This window comes from Sminthopsis crassicaudata, chromosome 5 (genome assembly GCF_048593235.1).
Source record: "Sminthopsis crassicaudata isolate SCR6 chromosome 5, ASM4859323v1, whole genome shotgun sequence".
NCBI classification, from domain to species: domain Eukaryota; kingdom Metazoa; phylum Chordata; class Mammalia; order Dasyuromorphia; family Dasyuridae; genus Sminthopsis; species Sminthopsis crassicaudata.
Genome location: NC_133621.1, coordinates 288,451,096 through 288,470,183, shown reverse-complemented (window position 1 = coordinate 288,470,183; position 19,088 = coordinate 288,451,096). Strand labels below are relative to the sequence as shown.

Here is a 19,088-nt window from a genome sequence, read left to right as displayed (position 1 = left end):
CTTAGTAAAAGTAACAATTTGCAAATTCAATAAACATTAAATTTCTCCTACATGAGATGTACTGTTAGGTACAAAAGCTATAAATATACAAAGACAAAAATAAGCATCTCTGCCTGCAAGGAGTATATACTTAATTAAAAGGATGCAACAGTAAAGATAAGATCCACTCAAAACAATGGAAAGTAATTTTAAGAGGAAGAGTTGTTAAGAATTGAGATTAGGAAAGCTCATATAGATAATACCTGACTTGAGCTGTGCTTGGAAAGAAATCAGGGAGACTAGCATGCTAGTAGGAAGCACAAGGAGCCTAGTAGATAAGAAAACTGAAGATGAAAGCGACCAAATGAAGGAAGACAACTGAAGGAGATGGGAAAGGATGGAGTCAAAGGTATGAACTGAGGGACTGTCTTTGGCAAAGAGGATCACCTAATCATTAGGATCTCCTTCTTAGGAGAAGGAGAAAATGGGAGATGATGTTTCTGAAGTACAAAGGAAAAAAAAAGAACTTAAAGATGAGAAAACAAGTTCAGTAAAATGATGGCATTTATCCAAGGTCACACAACCAATTATTAGTTGATAGAATTAAAGCCTCATGAGGTCCAAGGCTACCATAGCTAGTGTAGGAAGACATGACTGTCTCCTAAAGTCAACTTTAAAGGTTAGGCATGAACTAGCTGCTTTTTAGGCCACTTATGGCTCTACAATTCATAAATTATCTAAATCTTTTTTAATTCCCTCACATTTTCTACCAGTATCACTCCTGGAATAGTAAAACACAACTTTATTACTTCATTTTATTTCTCCTAAACTTCAATTTATTATCTCCCTCAGATTTCAAAGGGTGACCACATTCCTTCTTCAGACTTTAAATTTCTTAAAAGTAGGGGTGGAACTTTAGTTTCTTTTCTGAAATAAACCATAGTTAGATCTTTATTAAATGCAAAAGATTTTTTTTTATTTTATATATATATATATATATTTTATAATATTATCCCTTGTATTCATTTTTCCAAATTACCCCCCCTCCCTCTATTCCCTCCCCCCGACGACAGGCAATACCATACATTTTACATGTGTTACAATATAGTCTAGGTACAAAACATGTGTGCGAATATCAAATGCAAAAGATTTTTTAAAAATCTTTTTAGCCAAATCATTAAATGCCTTTTTAAAAACTGACTTGCTAAGAGAATTCTCTTAATTCTTCAGTTTGATAATAAGAGATTTGCTTACAAGGTGCTCAGCATAAATAATTATAAAATACGGTTACCTTTTAGTTCAGTAATTACAGTCTACCTGTGTTTCCCAACCTGTGGCCCACACCCAACAGAGTTGATATTTTTGTAAGGGGATACAAAATTTCTCATATATGCATTATTTTAAAATGTATTTAGTTGTAATAAACTTTAAAAGCATTATTAAATCCATAGTGATTTTTTTTCTGTCAAAAGTTCAATGCAACTACAATGTAAGAAATTGTGAAATTTTAAAATATTGGGACTTAACCAGTTTTCAGGAGAATGTGTTTGGATGTAGGTACTTGTATTTAAACAGTCCAGCTGATAGGAAAATCAAGAGGTGGTAAAGGCTTCAAGGAGGGGAGATAATAGGCAAAGAGTAATTGTCTTGGTAATGGAAGAGATTGGGTCAGTGCAGTCATATTATTACTTGCTAAAATTTCTTGAATATTAATAACCGGTTTAATAACTGGTAGCACACTCAAGAACAGCCACGTGTAATCTTAAAAGCCTTTATTATACCTACTCACAATAATGCCCTGACTTGATGGTTCTCTAGTGAACACCTGGTCTGAAGACCCACGTGTTCACTACCAAACTTCTTACCTCTCTCGGCTCCATCAGCTTGGTTTGGCTACCCCAGGCTAGGGAGCCAGGTTAAAGAGAGCGACTGCTGCCTGCAGTGGGCTTATAAAGGACCTGTGAGGTCACACACAGCCAATCAGCGAGAGAGTTGTCACCCATTACGGAGCTATCTCAATATGGCCAGGATCCCACCCACAGGGCAGTCCTAGATCCACAGAGAATACTTCTGGGCCACTTAAATCTCCTGTTGCGCTGTGCCCGCCCATTTAAAGGGCCCTTACAATTACTGAGTGATGCTGATATCACAATCGCCACAAAGCTATATCTCTTTGACATCAAAAATATCCTTCAGTGGTTCAAGACTCACTTCTATCCCAGATAGCCCAACTAGAGGTAAACTGGGATAACTTTTTTTTCAGAAATAATTGCACTATTTATGGCTTCTTACTTATAGAATGAGTTCTTGAGCACAGATTTCATATATATATTTATATGCATATCACATAGATATATAATTATATTAGTATTAGTGCAGATTCATTATCAGTCTACATTGATAAATCTATGAAGTATATGAAAATTTATCTATACTTTTAAATAATCTTTTTTTATATTTTTTAATACTTTACTTATTTATTATTTATTTTTTAACATTTTTTTTTGACAGTACATATGCATGGGTAATTTTTTACAACATTATCTCTTGTATGCCCTTCTGTTCTGAATTTTCCCCTCCTTCCCTCCACCCCCTCCTCTAAAGTTAGGGCAGGCAGTCCCAATACATGTTAAATGTTATAGTATATCCTAGATACAATATATGTGTGCAGAACCGAATTTCTTGTTGCACAAGAAGAATTGGATTCAGAAGGTAAAAATAACCTGGGAAGAAAAACAAAAATGCAAACAGTTTACACTCATTTTCCAGGGTTCCTTCTCTGGGTGTAGCTAATTCTGTCCATCATTGATCAATTGGATCTGAATTAGATCTTCTCTTTGTCGAAAATATGGGATAACTTTAGGACGTACAAACAAGTGGCACTTAACTAAAGACGGAGTTGTCTAATCAGCTACACAAAGGATGGAGGCCTTCCCAACCACGTCGTAAGTGATTACCTATCTTGGCTTTAAGGACTCTAGTGAGAGGAAAACATACTGAGACAGCCTATTCCAATTCTGGATTACTATGAAGAGCTCATTTCAACTCTGTGCTGTGTTGTTAAAGATTTTCTGTCATCAAGCCTGCATCAGTCTTTCTGTAATCTCACCCTATCTACTGTTCTCTGGGCATAAAAACAAATCAATGTCCAGAGAGGCAGATCTTCAAGTACTTGAATACAACTATCATGTCTTCAGAGAATCGTAGATTTTCAGCTGAAAGTGATCTCAAAAGTCCATCTCGTTCCAAGTTCCTAATGTCTGAAATGCAAAGACATAAAAGCACTTGCCCAGAATCACACAGGTGACAGAGCTCATATATCTCTATCATCTCTCTGGGATAAACACCACTGTCACCCAAGTTCTTTCAAGCCCGACACCTTTATGTAAATGGAGGCAATGCTTTCATAAATCATTCCAAATGGTGGTTATCTGGTATAGTTTCCCCATCTGTACTGTAAAGGGGGCAGGGTTCCGAGGCCCTGCAGCTTTGGAACCATAACCGCCCTCATGCCTCAGTTTCCCCATCTGTAATGTAAAGGGGGCGGGGTTCCGAGGCCCTGCAGCTTTGAAACTATAACCGCCCTCATGCCTCAGTTTCCCCATCTGTAATGTAAAGGGGGCGGGGTTCCAAGGCCCTGCAGCTTTGAAACCATAACCGCCCTCATGCCTCAGTTTCCCCATCTGAAATGTAAAGGGGGCGGGGTTCCGAGGCCCTGCAGCTTTGAAACCATAACCGCCCTCATGCCTCAGTTTCCCCATCTGTAATGTAAAGGGGGCGGGGTTCCGAGGCCCTGCAGCTTTGAAACCATAACCGCCCTCATGCCTCAGTTTCCCCATCTGTAATGTAAAGGGGGCGGGGTTCCGAGGCCCTGCAGCTTTGAAACCATAACCTCATTTTGAAATCACAACTCTCATGCCTCAGTTTCTCCATCGGTAATGTAAAGGGGGCGGGGCTCCGAGGCCGCCCAGCTCCCTTCAGGCCCTCACTCCAGCCCCGGCCTCGCGTTTACAGCCGTGGGCTGCAGGTCTCGGCTCAGGACCCCCGCAGCCCCACGGCCTGCTGCCTCGGGGTCGTCTGGAGCTCATTTCCGCTGCGCGTAGCTCCGAGGGCAGAACTCGGGGAGCCGGAGCTGCGCCGCCCCCGCCGCTCGGGTCAGGAGCAGCCACCGCCTCTCAGGCGTCCGAGCATGCGCGCTGTACATGCCCGTGCTGCCGCAGTCTGCGCCAGAGCCCCACCCCCGGATTCGCGAAGGCTCCTATTCCGCGTCGGCAGATTAGCCACACTGTCTAGGCAAACAAAAAATAAAACCAAAATTTATACAGAATATAACTAAATAATACACAAAACATCCTATAATATAGAGGAATTTATACAATTTCTTAATTTTTATCTTTTTCATTTTTCCACATAATAAGTGAAAAGAGATCATATCGAAAGTGCTATCACCAACGCTGAAGTGGTTTGGCACCACTGCGCAGCCGCAGCTTCCCTTTCTCCCCGCCCCCGCTTCAGCCGGGAGTCTGACGTGGAAGTAGCTGCTGCAAAGCACTCTCTGCCGGGGCCCGGGCTGGGGTCGGGAAGCCCGAGGAGGCCTATCGGCCGCGGCGGCGCTGAGGCCCGAGGAAGCGTTGTAGGAGTCGGGGCCGCGCATTAAGCAGCGGAGAGCCAGCGCAGCCATGGGTGAGACTTCCGGCCGGGGGCGGGTCCGAAGAAGGGTCTTGTTCCCTGCAGCCCCCCTGCAGGGGACCTCACTCCACCCCCGAGGCTTGGGCGAGTCCTTCCCCCAACCCACCGTGCCTCAGTTTCCCCATCCGTAAAATAAGGGTGGGACTGGGCCTCGAGTCCCTCCAGAGCCCCTTCCAGCTCCACGTCCCTCTCCGCCCTGAGGAGCCCTTTCCCTCATTTCCCGCTGAGCCTTCTGGAGCCAGCGTCTCCTGGGGAGCCCCTTAGCCGAGCACTGATGGGGGGAAGAGAAGCAGGGCGGACATAGAAATAGAGCTGGATTTCTGTCATCAGCCTGGGCTCCGGCCCTTTGCCCGACCCGGATGATTGCTCTGGTAGGGAGCGAGAAGAGAAGGAAGCTCAGAGCAGAGCCTCGCTTTCATTTACTCCATAACTGTCCAAAAAGGGGCCTGACTGGAGTCCCGCCTTTGCGGGGGGGGGGGGGGTTAATCCCGGGGTGACCTCGAGCAAGTCCCCCGACATCGTCTGTCCAGTTATGTACGACGGGACTTAACGGCCTGAGGGCGCTTCCGCGGTGTCCGCTCCTGCTCGCCCGGTCAGCGTCCTTGTGCTCGTCCCTGGCCCCCGCAGGTGCCCTAAGCGGAGCGGCTCCTCCCAGCAGTGAGGAGGCCCCGGGCTTCCACACTGTGGTCTGCTCGGGGCCGAGCTCCGCTCCCTGCGCCTTCACCGCCTCACTGTGAGCGCTCCTTCCCCTGCCTCTGTCCCCCTCTCTGTGCTCCCCGGAACACTTGCTCTGCGCTCTTCCTCCGGGAATTGGTCCGGATAGATTATTTACATAGATAGGGAAGGAAGGAGGGAGGGGAGAGAAATAAAAATATTTGAAAATAGATCAGTCCTTAAGATTGTTTGATTTTAGGTTTGAATTCTTATGATCTTATGATCAGGTTGCATTCTTAGGATGCGGGACAGTGCCTGACACAAAAGTGCTTAATAAATCTTATGGAGTCAGTTTCCCTTCATCAGAAAGACAATAAAGGAACAGATAACTACTTGTTGGATCATGTTGTCGTTTTTTTTGGTTTGAGATTCTCGGTTTGGTACCGACTGCCCTAGATGGTCGTGGTTTGGGTTTCATTACTGTAGGTGTTCTGTTTGAGATTGTTGAGATTGCTCTAGGTGCTCTCTGATTACATATATATATATATATATATATATATATATATATATATATATATATATATATATACACCAATAGCCTAGATGGTAGGTTTTTTTCTCTTACTAATGAATAGATTCCAAGATTCCCTATTAGCAGCCTTAGTCTGTCTACCGCTCTCCTGGATGTTTGGCAGGTGTCTTACACTTAAATACTTCCAAAATAGAGCTCATTACCATCCTACACCTGCCCCTGCCCTTCTCCCGCAGTTCGTTATTTTTGTTCATCCCTTACTAGTCGCTCGGATCTCTGATTTTAAAATGAGTCTCGACTCCTCTCTGCATGCGGTCACTTACCAAAGTCTTTTCTACAACAATACTTCTTCCATTCCCTCCTCTCCATTCACAGTTACAGTGTTCCTTCAAGTCCTCAGCACCTCACAACTGGACTACTCTACCCAGTTACTTTCGTTGTTTCTAGTAACTTTTTTTCCCCATTCAGACTTTTATACAGTTGCCAACGTCATCTTCCTAAAGGTTACATTTGATTATGTCACTTTTTGTATCAAAAACTTGCTTATAAGATAAAGAACAAACTCCTTATGTTGACATGTAGGCTCTCCATTTAGGTCTTGTCTACCTTTAGAGTCTTGTTTTTTACTTCCTTTAGCCAACCCTAATGTCCACCTAAATCCAACCCAGCACTTCATATCTTCCCCCAAATATTTACGCAGCCTGTTTTTTCCTTGTGGAATTCCTTCTTTCCTGGTCTTTGCCTTCAAGACATTTAGGTTCCTATGAAACTTTTTTTTTTTTTTAATCTCTGCAGTTCTAAATGTTCTCTTTTTCAACCTTTCTCTCACAAGATATGGTTTTTCTTCCTTCTTTTCTCCTGATTATAAGGGCTTTGAGGATAGGACTTTCATTTTTATCTTGGTATCTATGTATCTTGAACTAGTAAGCTCTTAATATTTGTTGAATTGAATTATACTGGGCTAGTACATAGTGTTCTTAATCTGAAATCTGTGATTTTCTTTTTAAATATTTTATTTTTTCCCCTTACATGGAAAAACAATCTTAACATTCCCTTTTTTTTTAAATAAAAATTTTCATTTCCAAATTTTCTCCCTCCTTTCCTTTTTTTTTTTTTTTTTTTTTTGCTGAGGCAGTTGGGGGTAAGTGACTTGCTCAGGGTCACACAGCTAGGAAGTGTTAAGTGTCTGAGGCTAGATTTGAACACCTAGCTTGTCCCACCTTTGCTCCTCCTTGAGATGATAGGTTATATAGCTATCTAGACATAGGTTATATAAATATGTACATTCACATAAAATATTTCCATATTAATTATATTGTATAAGAAGATACGGAACAAAAAAGAAAAAAATATTAAAAAAAAAGTGAAAATAGTATGCTTGGATCTGCGTTCAGACTCCATAGTCCTTTCTTTGAATGTGGATAGGGGGCAGCTAGGTGGCGCAGTGGATAGAGCACCAGCCTTGAATTCAGGAGGACCCGAGTTCAAATCTGGTCTCAGACACTTAACCCTTCCTAGCTGTGTGACCCTGGGCAAGTCACTTAACCCCAGCCTCAGGGGGAAAAAAAGAATGTGGATAGAATTTCCCATCTTGAGTCTTAGAATTGTCTTGGATTATCGTATTGCTGAAGACATAAGTCAGTCATGATTGATTGTTGTCCATTATTGCTATCACTATGTACTGTGTCCTGGTTCTGCTCACCTCATTTTGCATCAGATCATGTAAGTCTTTTTTTTTTCTGCATTCTAGTTATTTGTCATTTCTAATAGGACCATAGTATTCTATTACATTCATAAATCACAATTTGTTCAGCCATCCCCCAACTGATGGGCATTTTCAATTTCCAATTCTTTACCACCCTAAAAAGAGCTACTCTAAATATTTTTGTACATGTAGGTCCTTTTCCATTTTTTATGATCTCTTTGGGATACAGGCCTGGTAGTAGTATTGCAGGATCAAAGGGCATACAATTTTATAGCCATTTGGGCATGGTTCCAAATTGCTCTCCAGAAAGATTAAGTCAATGGTGAACTTTTTTTTTAAATTAATAACTATTTCAGTACAATTGGTTTTCTTCATAATCTTATCTATTTTGTTTTATGCACTTAATTATTCTGAGAAGAGGTCCATAGGCTTTCCCAGATTGGATCCAAGAAAGAGCCACAAAAAAAAGTTAAGAAGAGCCTTTAGTCTAATGGAAAGAAAACTGATTTAGAATCAAAGGACCCAGGTTCAAATCCTGAACCTATCATGTACCTAGCTGTACAAGTTCCGCTTGCCCAACCGAGCGAGCTAGCACAGCCTCACTTTCACTTGTAAAAGAGGTTAGAGTCGTTAAGACTCCTTCCCTCCTTAGATCTGTGATAGTTTGTCACTACAATGCTCAGAAATCTTCAGCAGCATCCTATTCACTTTTCAAAGCTGATGCCGTCTGGCTCTTAGCCTTCTATAGAAACTTCTCAGTTGCAGCCGAACTTAATGTCTACTCCCTGTTCCCACATCATGCTTACTGCCTTGTTGTTCACCAAAGCTAAAAACAGCTTTTAAAAATATCCTAATATCCATTTTAGCTCATAGTAATTTCAACCTCTTCAGAACTAATAGTTGTATTGTCCGTATCATTCATTTGATAATTAATATATTACTTTGTGACATATTCTTTATTACTTATTGTATAGATGGTAGCATTAACTTTGTCTTCTCAATTAAATAATAAATTTCTTGAGGGCAGGGACTCTGGATCTGTTGGATTTCACTTGTTGATAATGATACAGCAGAACTACTGTACAGAACTACACTTGTCTGACTACAGAACTACAGATACTACAGAATCCACTACACTTGGATTTCACAACCACATTTTTTTGTTGTTGTTAGAAAAAATATTTTCTTAAAATTGGTCCAGCTGTCCTTTGTTAAGCATTTATTGTTTTCCAGGTACTGTACTAAATTCTGGGGTTACAAAGAAAGGTGAAAACATTGTGGGACACTGCCTTCAAGGAGCTCACATTCTAATGGTGAAAACAACATGAAAAAATTACACATACACAAACACACATATATGGAAAGGCTGTCACAGTGGGGAAGGTAAGGAGAAACTTCCTGCAGAAGGTGAAAGTTGAACTAAGTCTTGCAGAAAGCCAAAGAACTTAGCAGCTAGAGGTAAATAGGAAGAGCACTCCAGGCATTGAGAGCAGTCAACTAAAAGACCAGAGTTGTATGATGAAGTATCGTGTTTGGGAACAGTAAAGATACCAGTATCACTAGATCGGAAAGGATTAAAATGTTAGAAAGGCTCATAGTAGTGCAGGGCTTTAACTACCCCACAGAAGATCCTGAAGGCTACAGGATCCTACCAGATTACACCTATCTTTATGAGAAAATCCCTTTGTGGATCTGAGTGAAGGGTGGATGAATCTGAGGAGAGAGTTGAGATCACTGGATAATTATCACAGAAATCTAGGTATGAGGATCTGTACAAAGATAGTGCCGGAGTTCTGGGAGTGGAGAAAAGGAATCACGTAAGAGATGTTAGGACATGTAGGGATGATTACAGCCACAGTTTGGATATGAGGGTGTGAGCCTGGGTGACAGAGGATGGGGATATCTTGATTGTAATCAGAGAGAAACTTCTGAAAATTCACAATCTTGAGTTCACTAAACCAACTATATTGTTATTACTTATAAAAGCCCTTAATAGGAAAATACTCTTTTAGCATTCATTTAACATTCAGCACGTACTGTGTGCAGTAAATTGATTTTACCAGGTCCTTGGGGAAATGAAAAATTTACGCAGTGCTGCTATTAGAGAATGTTGGGATATGACAAATGCACATAGCTAACACAAAATATTACTACATAAGGACCTTAAGGGTAATAAAAACAAAGTTCTAGGTGGGGGCAAAGGAGGAAAATTATTTCTACTGGAGGAATAAGGATGCTTTTATTAGATGTGGAATTTTTGTTGGGTATTAATGGAATGGTAGGAATTCTGCAGGTAAAAGGGGAAGGGAGGCGTGAACAAAGACATACCTGCAGGCCCAGAGTCAAAGAGTTGGAACTTTACTTTGGCAGTGAGCCAGAGAATTTGAATTCCACTTGTTAGGGAACTTTTAGGGATTTCTGAGTAGGGGAGTGTTATGACCCTGGTGTGACAGGACAGATTGGAGATGGAACAAGAGTGGGATTGGGATGACAAGGATCTGCTTGAAAGCGGTTGGGACAGCATTCTGGGGAGCAATTTGGAACCATGCCCAAAGGGCCATCAAACTGTGCTTGTCCTTTGGCCCAGTAGTGCCATTATTGGGCCTGTATCCCAAAGAGATGATAAAGGAGGGAAAAGGACCCACATGTGCAAAAATGTTTGTAGCAGCTCTTTTTGTGGTAGCAAGTTGGGGAATGGCTGAATAAATTATATTTTTAACAAGCTGATTATAGAAAAGCCTGGAAAGATTTACATGAACTGATGCTGAGCAAAACAATCAGAACCAGGAATACATTGTACACAATAACAGCAAGAATGTGCAGTGACCAGGCTTGTTTCTTCTCAGTGGTTCAGTGATTCAATGCAATCCCAACAGATTTTGGACAGAGAAAGACCTTTTTTCTGTTTTTTTGTTTTTTCTCCCATAGTTTTTCTCTTTTGCTTTGATTTTTCTCTCCCAACATGATTCACAAAGTAAGGTGTATTAAAAATAAATAAACTTACTACAATTTAAAAAAAAAAAGTGATTTCGACACTGAGGAAGACCAAAGTCTGTCAGATTGATGAGAACGTGTTCACTTCTGTGAACACGGTGGCACATGGAGTTGGTTTTGCTTTCCATTTTGTAGAAAGGAGGATGTCTGCCATAAGCTCCCTCATCTCTCTCTACTGTCCAAAAGGATAGTCTTTTCTTTTTTTTCTTTTTCTTTCTTTTTTTTTTTTTTTTTCTTTTTTGCTGAGGCAATTGGGGATAGATAAGTGACTTGCCCCGGGTCACACAGGTAGGAGGTGTTAAGTGTCTGAGGTGATATTTGAACTCAGGTCCTCCTGACTAAAGAGCTGGTGCTCTATCTACTATACCACCTAACTGCCCCTGTCCAAAAGGATTTTCAAAGCTTGTGGCCCAACCTTGGACGTCTAGAAAGAGCAGTCTCTGCTTACTCTTTACTTTTCCCAACTTTCTTATTTGATTATATCCCTGTAATATAATGATCTCTGTTTCCAAACTTTTGCTGAAACTGCTTTGGTCACCAGTGCTCTCCTAATTGTGATCATTCCTTACTTTTGAACAACTCCTCCTTGGTGCTCTACTTTTCCTTGCTTGTTTGACACGTTTCACTCCTACTCTTCCTGCTCCCTCTCCAGATGTCCCCTTTGATCTCTTCCCACTTTCTAAGTAAGGATGGGTGTGCCCCCTCCACAATCTCTAAGCCTTTTTCTCTCTGTGTGGTCTCATCTCCTCCCTCATCTTGATGCAGGAGACACCCAGATCTCTGTCTGGGAGTTGGGGTACCCCAAATTAAATTTACCTTTTCCTCTCTAAACACTCATACTTCCTCCTAACTTCCTATTTTCTGCTGAAGATAACCATTTGGCTTCAAAATCTCAGAATTATTTGGGATCCTTTCTTTGCCTGTGTCCAGTCAGATGTTGAGTCCTGATTATTTTTACCTCCGAGAGATCTTTTCCAATTGCTCCCACTTTTCCACTCCTCCCACTGCCACCACTCTAATTCAGGCTGCCTTTACATCTTGGCTGGAGTATGTGAATGGCCTCTTAATAAAGCCCCTACCCCCAGGCTCCTATCCTTTCCATTTCATTCTCAAACTGCCCTCAACCTTGTGACTTAGTGGGGAGAGCTGAGATTTGTACACAGCTTTCCAGGAGAGAGTGCATTCTCTGGTTCTTTGCCTGGTGAAATCCTTTTCGTTTACAGCCAGAAATCTTCCATGTTCCTTCAGAATTGATCCTTTCTTGTGTGGATCACTGGGGCACTCAGCCATATTCTAATTTGGATTATGGTTATTGTCTGCATTTTATCTGCCAGATTACATTAATCATCTGCCTTGAGGACAGGGATGGTTCAGATATTCATCCCTATGGCCTAATGCTTATCTTATATTTCATAAGGGCCTAACCCTTCACAAATGCTGAAGTGAATTTCCCCATCATAGGGATACCATCAGCTAAGTCACCCTCACTTTACTGGCTAGTTCATCTAATTCTCAAAGGCATATTTGCAGAGTCAATTTGGATTCTATAAGCCAGGTATATGGGTCATAAAATATCAAACATTTAGTGATAATAATTCTTTGGTATGCATATAGTACATATAATTTTACAATTCATTAAAGAAAGCAAATTTCCTTATTAATGAGATGGATGGATTTATTTTTACCTAAGGAACTCACCGACTCAAAATTCTTTATGTAAAAAATAAATAAGCCCCTTGAAAGAAGCCATTCTTTGCCTGAGTTGCCATCTAACCTCAATCCTTGAATCGGTCTGGTCTCACTCAAACCTAGACCTGTTAAAGACCTTAGCTTAAAAAGGCCAAGATCTCCCACTGCATCCAGGCCCTCTCCAGTCATCCTGCTTTGGGTCACTGAACCCTGATGGCTGTGGAGGGGAAAGTGAAGGCCAACCCTCCTTACTTAAATACAATTCACTTGTGTGTCATGGTATATCATGATTCTCTTCCACAACAGAAAGATAAACATCAATATACGGAATTAAATTTTAGCAGAATATTTGGTACTGCAGGAGGTAGAGCATTTAGAAAACTTTTTATTGTTGCCAAATTTTGTGTGACCTCCCCCCCCACATTTAGTTTATGGGGTCTCCATCCATAGTTTACGAAGCGTTTTATGGCAGTAAAGAATAGTGCTATTAAAATCAAAATAGAAATGGATCCTAAGTGGCCATCTGTTGATGTAGACCACAAATTAGCACTGTGTTTCATTATATTTTTATTTTGTTAAATGTTTCCTAGTTAAATTTTAATTTGATTGGGGAATTGGCTGCTTCTGGTAGAGAAGAATTTCACCTATCAAGAACCCCTTGGCTTCATGGAGCATTGGAAATCTCAATTTCTCAGAAAGATCCAAAGCAGAGTGATCCTAGAGAAAGGGGTGCTGCTGACTGATGCATGTTCCTGAAGTTTCTTGGCCTTCTGTAGTCTCCTCTCCTAAAGTTATCAAATAATCTTTGGCTGAGGTGCCTCAGCAGAGGCTCAGTTGCACACCTAGTGAGATAAATATGGTATAACAGAGAAGAATTGGTTGATGAATGAATAACCTACAATTCAGTGTATATAAGTGGGGTGATGGGTAATGAAACAATGCCTTTATCGTTCATGAAATAAAACTTTCCCATAAAGCTACTGAGAAATTTTAAATTTTTTTCCCCCGATGGAATTAAATGAAACTGAATTTAAAAGTTTAAGTGTTGACAGCAACATTTGTTTTTTTTGGGGGGAAAAATAGTTGATCCTTTGAAAGGAAAGGCAGAATTACAACCTAGTAAAATCTAGTCCCCCAAATAATGCTGGAATTTATTTATTTTGGTAGGTGGCTTTTTCTCAACTATTTTTTCCAGTCTATTTGGAACTCGGGAAATGAGGATTTTAATTTTGGGATTAGATGGAGCTGGAAAAACCACCATTTTGTACAGATTACAAGTTGGAGAAGTTGTTACTACTATTCCCAGTAAGTAAAACTTGACTGATTTCTAAATCATAAATATAATATAAACAAATTAGAGGAGTGTGGGAAAATTTACTTGTCACATATATGGAGAAGGGAAGAGTTTGACCAACCAGGAGATAAGAGGATCATAGCTTGAAAAAATAGATAATTTTGATTACATAAAATTAAAAAGGTTTTGCCTTTTTGCCAATGTTCAATAGACTTGTGATAGAGAGAGCCATCTGCATCCAGAGAGAAAACTATGGAGATTGACTATGGATCACAACATAGTATTTTCACCTTGTTTTTATTATTAGTTTGCTTCTTATTGTTTTTTTCTCTCTCATTTCCTTTCCCTTTTTGATCTGATTTTTCTTGTGCAGCATATTAAATGGGGAAATGTTTAGAAGAATTGCACTTGTTTAACCTATATTGGATTACTTACTATTTAAAAGAAGGGGGAAGTGAGGAGAGAGGGAGAAAGATAGGGAACACAAGGTTTTACAAAGGTGAATGTTGAAAATTACCTTTGCTTGTATTTTGAAAAATAAAAAGCTAGTATTAAAAAAAAAAAAAAAAAAAAAAGCAATGTAGGGAAAATTAGAAGGAAAGCAGGAAAACTGGGGAAATTTTTTACAGTAAATTTCTCTGATAAATAATATGTCATTTCTCAAATATATAAGAAACTGAGCCATTCCTCAATTGACAAATGATCAAAGGATATGAATAGGCAGTTTTCAGAAGAAATCAGATCTATCTATGAATGAAATCAGATCTATCTATATATGAAAAGGTGGTATAATCGCTATTGATTAGAGAAAGGCAAATTAAAATAACTGAGGTGAGACTCACACAACATTCAGATTGGCTAGTATGAGAACAAAGGAAAATGACAATGTTAGCAGGGCTATGGAAAAATAGGGACATTAATCTAGCTGATAGTGATGCAAGCTGATCCAACTATTTTGGTGAATAATTTGGAACTATGTCCAAGGGGTAATAAAAATGTACGTAATACTTTTTGACCCAATAATATCATTATTGGTCTATATTCCAAAGAAATCAAAGGAAAAGCTTCTGAATATTCAAAAATACTTATAACAGTTCCTTTTATGATCGTGAAGAATTGGAAATTAGGGGCATGTCCATTAACTGGGGAAAGGCTGAACAAATGAATAGGATGGAATACTCTCTGCTATAAGAAATGATGAGGGGAATGATTTTATAAAAACCTGAGAAGACTTAGATGAGAGTAGAACCAGGAGAACATTGTATACTGTAACGGCATTAATGTATCGTGATCAACTATGAAAGACTTTAGTTACTCTGATCAGTATAAAGTTACTCTGACCCAAGAATATTCCAAAGAAATCATAAAAAATGCTGTCTACTTCCAGAGAGAGAACTGGAGAACTCTGAGTACAGACTGAAACATACTTTTTAAAGTGTTTTTTTTTTTTAAATTTTTCTTCCCCCCCCCCCCCAACATGGCTAATTTTGAAATATGTTTTGCATGATTTCCCATTTATAATTGTTATATTTCTTGTCTTCTCAGTATTTAGAAGAGGGCTGAAAAGAGGGTGAAAATTTGGGACTCAAAATTTTTTTAAATGATAAAAAATAATTTTTTTTATAAAGAATTGCTGATTTGTTTTTTCTTTCAGCCATCGGTTTCAATGTTGAGACAGTGACATACAAAAATCTTAAATTTCAAGTTTGGGATTTAGGAGGACAGACAAGTATCAGGTAAACAGATTTGTTGTATGGTACTAAGACTTAATTCAGGGGTTCTCAAACTATGGCCCGCGGGCCAGATGCGGCCCACTGAGTACGTTTATGCGGCCCACCAGGTTATGGCAAATGGGCTGAGGGGCGGAGACAGAGTGTGAGCTTTTGTTTTTACTATAGTCTGGCCCTCCAACAGTCTGAGGGACAGTGAACTTGCTCCCTATTTATAAAGTTTGAAGACCACTGACTTAATTATTTAGCTTATTAAATTTAATAGTTTTGCAAATCATAGTTATTTCAAATTATGAGAGCTTTTACTTTTGCATTTTCTGCAGGCCATACTGGCGATGTTATTATTCAAACACAGATGCAGTCATTTATGTCGTAGACAGTTGTGATCGAGACCGAATTGGAGTTTCCAAGTCAGAGTTAGTTGCCATGTTGGAGGTAAGAAAACCTTCATCCATCTGTGAAAAATGTTTCCTTGTGTTGGGTTGCTTTGGGGGGGTATGGTAGGATTCTTTCTCTCTCTCTCTCTCTCTCTCTCTCTCTCTTTTTTAGAAATAGGAAAAAGTTATTTCTCTATAAAATTGTTCATACTTTTAGAATCTTAGAATAGAAAAGAACTTGAAAGGTCCTTGCTTCATCTTCCTCGTTCCACAGAACATACAATAAATTCTTTTAAACTAAAAGCAACTTAAAGGCCAGTTATAAGTGTCAGAGCTGGAAGTCAGGCAGAGGGCAGGTACACTTGCCAATTGGCTGCATAACCAGCAGAAAACCCAGACCATTCTCCTGGGGCCCAGGTAGTAGGCACTCAATACACTGCCCTCTGTGATCCTAAGCTTTTTCTAAAAGTATTTCTAAAGAAAAGTTAAGCTTTCAAAGGGCATATCTTTATCTAAGCAGCATTTAATAGCTGTAAAATTTTAAATTTAGCACTGCTAAAAAGGGAACTTTCTAGAGAACAGGATCAGCCACTGGAGGCACTTAAGGTTTATGGTCTAGAGCATCTTATGTAGGAAGGAACAAGTTTTCCAAACAAAAAACATTTCCAAGAATAGAGTTGGCTTATATAATATTGTCAGACCATTGTTGGCTGCTTCCTGGGTGGAGATTACAAATTTTACAGCTTATGTCACTTTTAATTTCTAAAAAAAAAAATTTTCAGTTGAAAAGCATTTATTCTTCCACCCCCCCCCAAAAAGAAGAAACACTTTTCAGTTTTTTATGAGGTAGCTTCACATTTATAAGAACCTTAAAATTAAATTCTGTTAGATGTACAAGGAATTACTCAGTTTCACCCTTTGAATTAGGTATTTATGAGATTTAAATAAGTTTATTTCCCAGAATCTTATCACACAAAAACTTTTGAATAAGAGATATATATGTAATGGAGTTTGACTTATAGAATCTAGACTTTGAGATATTTTAACCTCAAACTTTCCTTACATTAACAGAAACAAGCATTTTTTTAAGAATAGAAAAAGAGAATTTGTCAGTCGGGATTACACTTGTGAAACAAAGACAAATTGTATTTATTCCTTATCTGTAGGAAGAAGAGCTAAGGAAAGCGATTTTAGTGGTCTTTGCAAACAAACAGGACATGGAACAGGCCATGACCCCCACAGAGATGGCAAATTCACTTGGACTTCCTGCCTTGAAGGATCGAAAATGGCAGATTTTCAAAACATCAGCAACTAAAGGCACTGGCCTTGATGAGGCAATGGAATGGCAAGTGTCTCTTCCGCAGAATCTTTACTATTGTGATGATGGCAGTAGTGTTGTGTTCCTCCTTTCTGGCTTGGTCCCATCTTCTGATTGGAAGTCTGTATCCCAAGAAATATGGCTTCTAATCTATCATGGAATAGGGCCAAGCCACATATATAGAACCTCTAAACTAACCTACATGACTTCCTGATGGATAGCTGGAAGGCTGTGGGATTGTAGAGCTGGGAAGGGGAGCCACACCACCCCTTGTTTTTTAGGCAAGGATGCTGACTTTTGCACTCTCTGACTTTGTGTGTTAGCACACTAGAACTCTCGTTGGCCACAATTATGCTGAAGGGGCTGAGAGATTTCAAATGTGCCCTCCTACGAGCTTGGTTTACAGGGGTATGCTGTCTACTCTGGGGAGCACATTTGAAGTTTATTCTACTAAAATACGTGTTCTTTTCTTACAGGTTGGTAGAAACGTTGAAGAGCCGGCAGTAGTCTGACACAGGGAAGGTGCATCGGGCTTCCCTTCTGAAATAGTCAAGAGAGCCACACACTACCACCAAATGTTAATAGTTTCTGGCATATACTGGACTGACTGAAACACTCGTAATATCATCGAAAATAAAAGTCTTTGTTCAAGGGATATCTTATCTTGATTGAACCAACTGAATGTCTCTTCTGTATTATATAATCTTTTCTTTCCTGTTTTGTTAAGATAGTCTGTTCATTTGTATGGAATTTCTAGCCAGGTATGGTCCTTTTGAAAAATGCATCCTTGTTGGAATTAAAATTTCATTTTGGAGTTAGTGGCTGTAGCTTGTTTGTTGTAAACACTAATAAATATCATAACTGTCACTATAGAATGGATTCTTTTCTGCTGCTGTTATTCCCCCGTCAGGTGGGCCAAACCTGCAGCAAAGCGAAGAGCTGCTGATGGGAAGGGGAGGGAAGTGCTAGAACCCACAAATCGCCCCTCAGGATTGTCTCCTCCTTCCTGACCCCGTGCAACACAGAGAAGGCTTTTGTTTATAGGCCTTAGAATCACCTTTCAAATCTGTAATCAGAAGAACTCTGGAGGCCTCTTGGAAAGTACCACAAGTCTCTTAGTGGATAACCCAAAGTGGATGGGATGGGGAGGGGTGCTTACCTCCTTCATTCCTTCTCTCCTTTGTAAATCACCAGGGGTTCACTTTTCCCCCTCATCAGGTTAAGCAACAAGGTACAACTGTAAGCAGACTGAATACATAGCCTCAGAAGGGACATTAGAGGTCAACCCTCCTCCTTTGACATTTTGGGGAACTGAAACCAAATGTAAAATGAGCTGCCTAAACCCACAGGCATAGAATTTAGATTCTCCCTCCAAACTCAAGTCTTTCTTTGTCTGTAGCCTTGTGGGTTTTGGGGTTTTTGCCAATTTACTGGATGTGAGATCTTGATTTGCATTTTTTGCTTTTTAGAAAGTTGGATACTCCCACAGTTAACAGTATGCAATTCTTTTGAGAAGTGTTCATATCTATCTGTAAAAATTCATAGTAATAGCTCTAGAGCCAAATGCATCCAATGTGACAGTGACTTGAAGACAATGTAGGCAATCAGGATTTTGGGAGATGACAAATATTATAAAATCAATTAAATCTGTAAATTGGCTGTTAACCTTTGAAATGAAACTGAACGACTCTTCTTAAATGAAGTTCCAATTCTTGTAGTAATCACTGTAAATTCAAGATAATTTGTGTAGACTTCTTTGCACTAGTTCTAAAGTTGTTAATTATTTTCTCTTCCTCATAGAAAAAAAGAATTTTCCATCAAAAACAAAAAGACAAAAAGATGTTTCTGGAAGGCACAATGGAAAACTTGATATCCCCAAAAGCCTGTCAAAAAGTAACATTCCCTTTTTAGGCAAACAATGGTATTACTGATCTGCCTTTGGTGGGGCAAGTGCATGTGGATCTTTCAGGTAGGAAGTTTCCTCCACATTTCAAACTACTTTCCCTTGTAACCAGTAGCATGGGCGGGATTCTGATATGTAATGGAGCCAAACTTGCTGCTTTGCCAACTAGTGATCTTGACCTCATTAATGAGAGGTGCTATTCACTTTGACCTCATTAATGAGGT

The 19,088-nt window shown here is 39.8% G+C and overlaps 1 protein-coding gene across 1 annotated transcript; it reads left to right on the top strand.

Annotated features, from left to right (window-relative positions):
• The first annotated feature begins 4,432 nt into the window (after positions 1-4,432).
• On the top strand, positions 4,433-17,833 carry ARL1 (ARF like GTPase 1). Its single transcript, XM_074271368.1, has 6 exons — positions 4,433-4,662; positions 13,410-13,547; positions 15,191-15,272; positions 15,590-15,701; positions 16,810-16,988; positions 17,438-17,833. The coding sequence occupies exons 1-6, from the start codon at positions 4,659-4,661 to the stop codon at positions 17,466-17,468; spliced, it is 546 nt and encodes a 181-aa protein (XP_074127469.1). The 5' UTR covers positions 4,433-4,658; the 3' UTR covers positions 17,469-17,833.
• The last annotated feature ends 1,255 nt before the right edge of the window (positions 17,834-19,088 follow it).

Bases quoted from the DNA above. Each gene is read 5' to 3' on its own strand.
- ARL1 (XM_074271368.1), top strand. The intron at 15,273-15,589 runs GTAAACAGATTT...CATTTTCTGCAG, and splicing joins GGAGGACAGACAAGTATCAG to GCCATACTGGCGATGTTATT. The intron at 15,702-16,809 runs GTAAGAAAACCT...CCTTATCTGTAG, and splicing joins AGTTAGTTGCCATGTTGGAG to GAAGAAGAGCTAAGGAAAGC.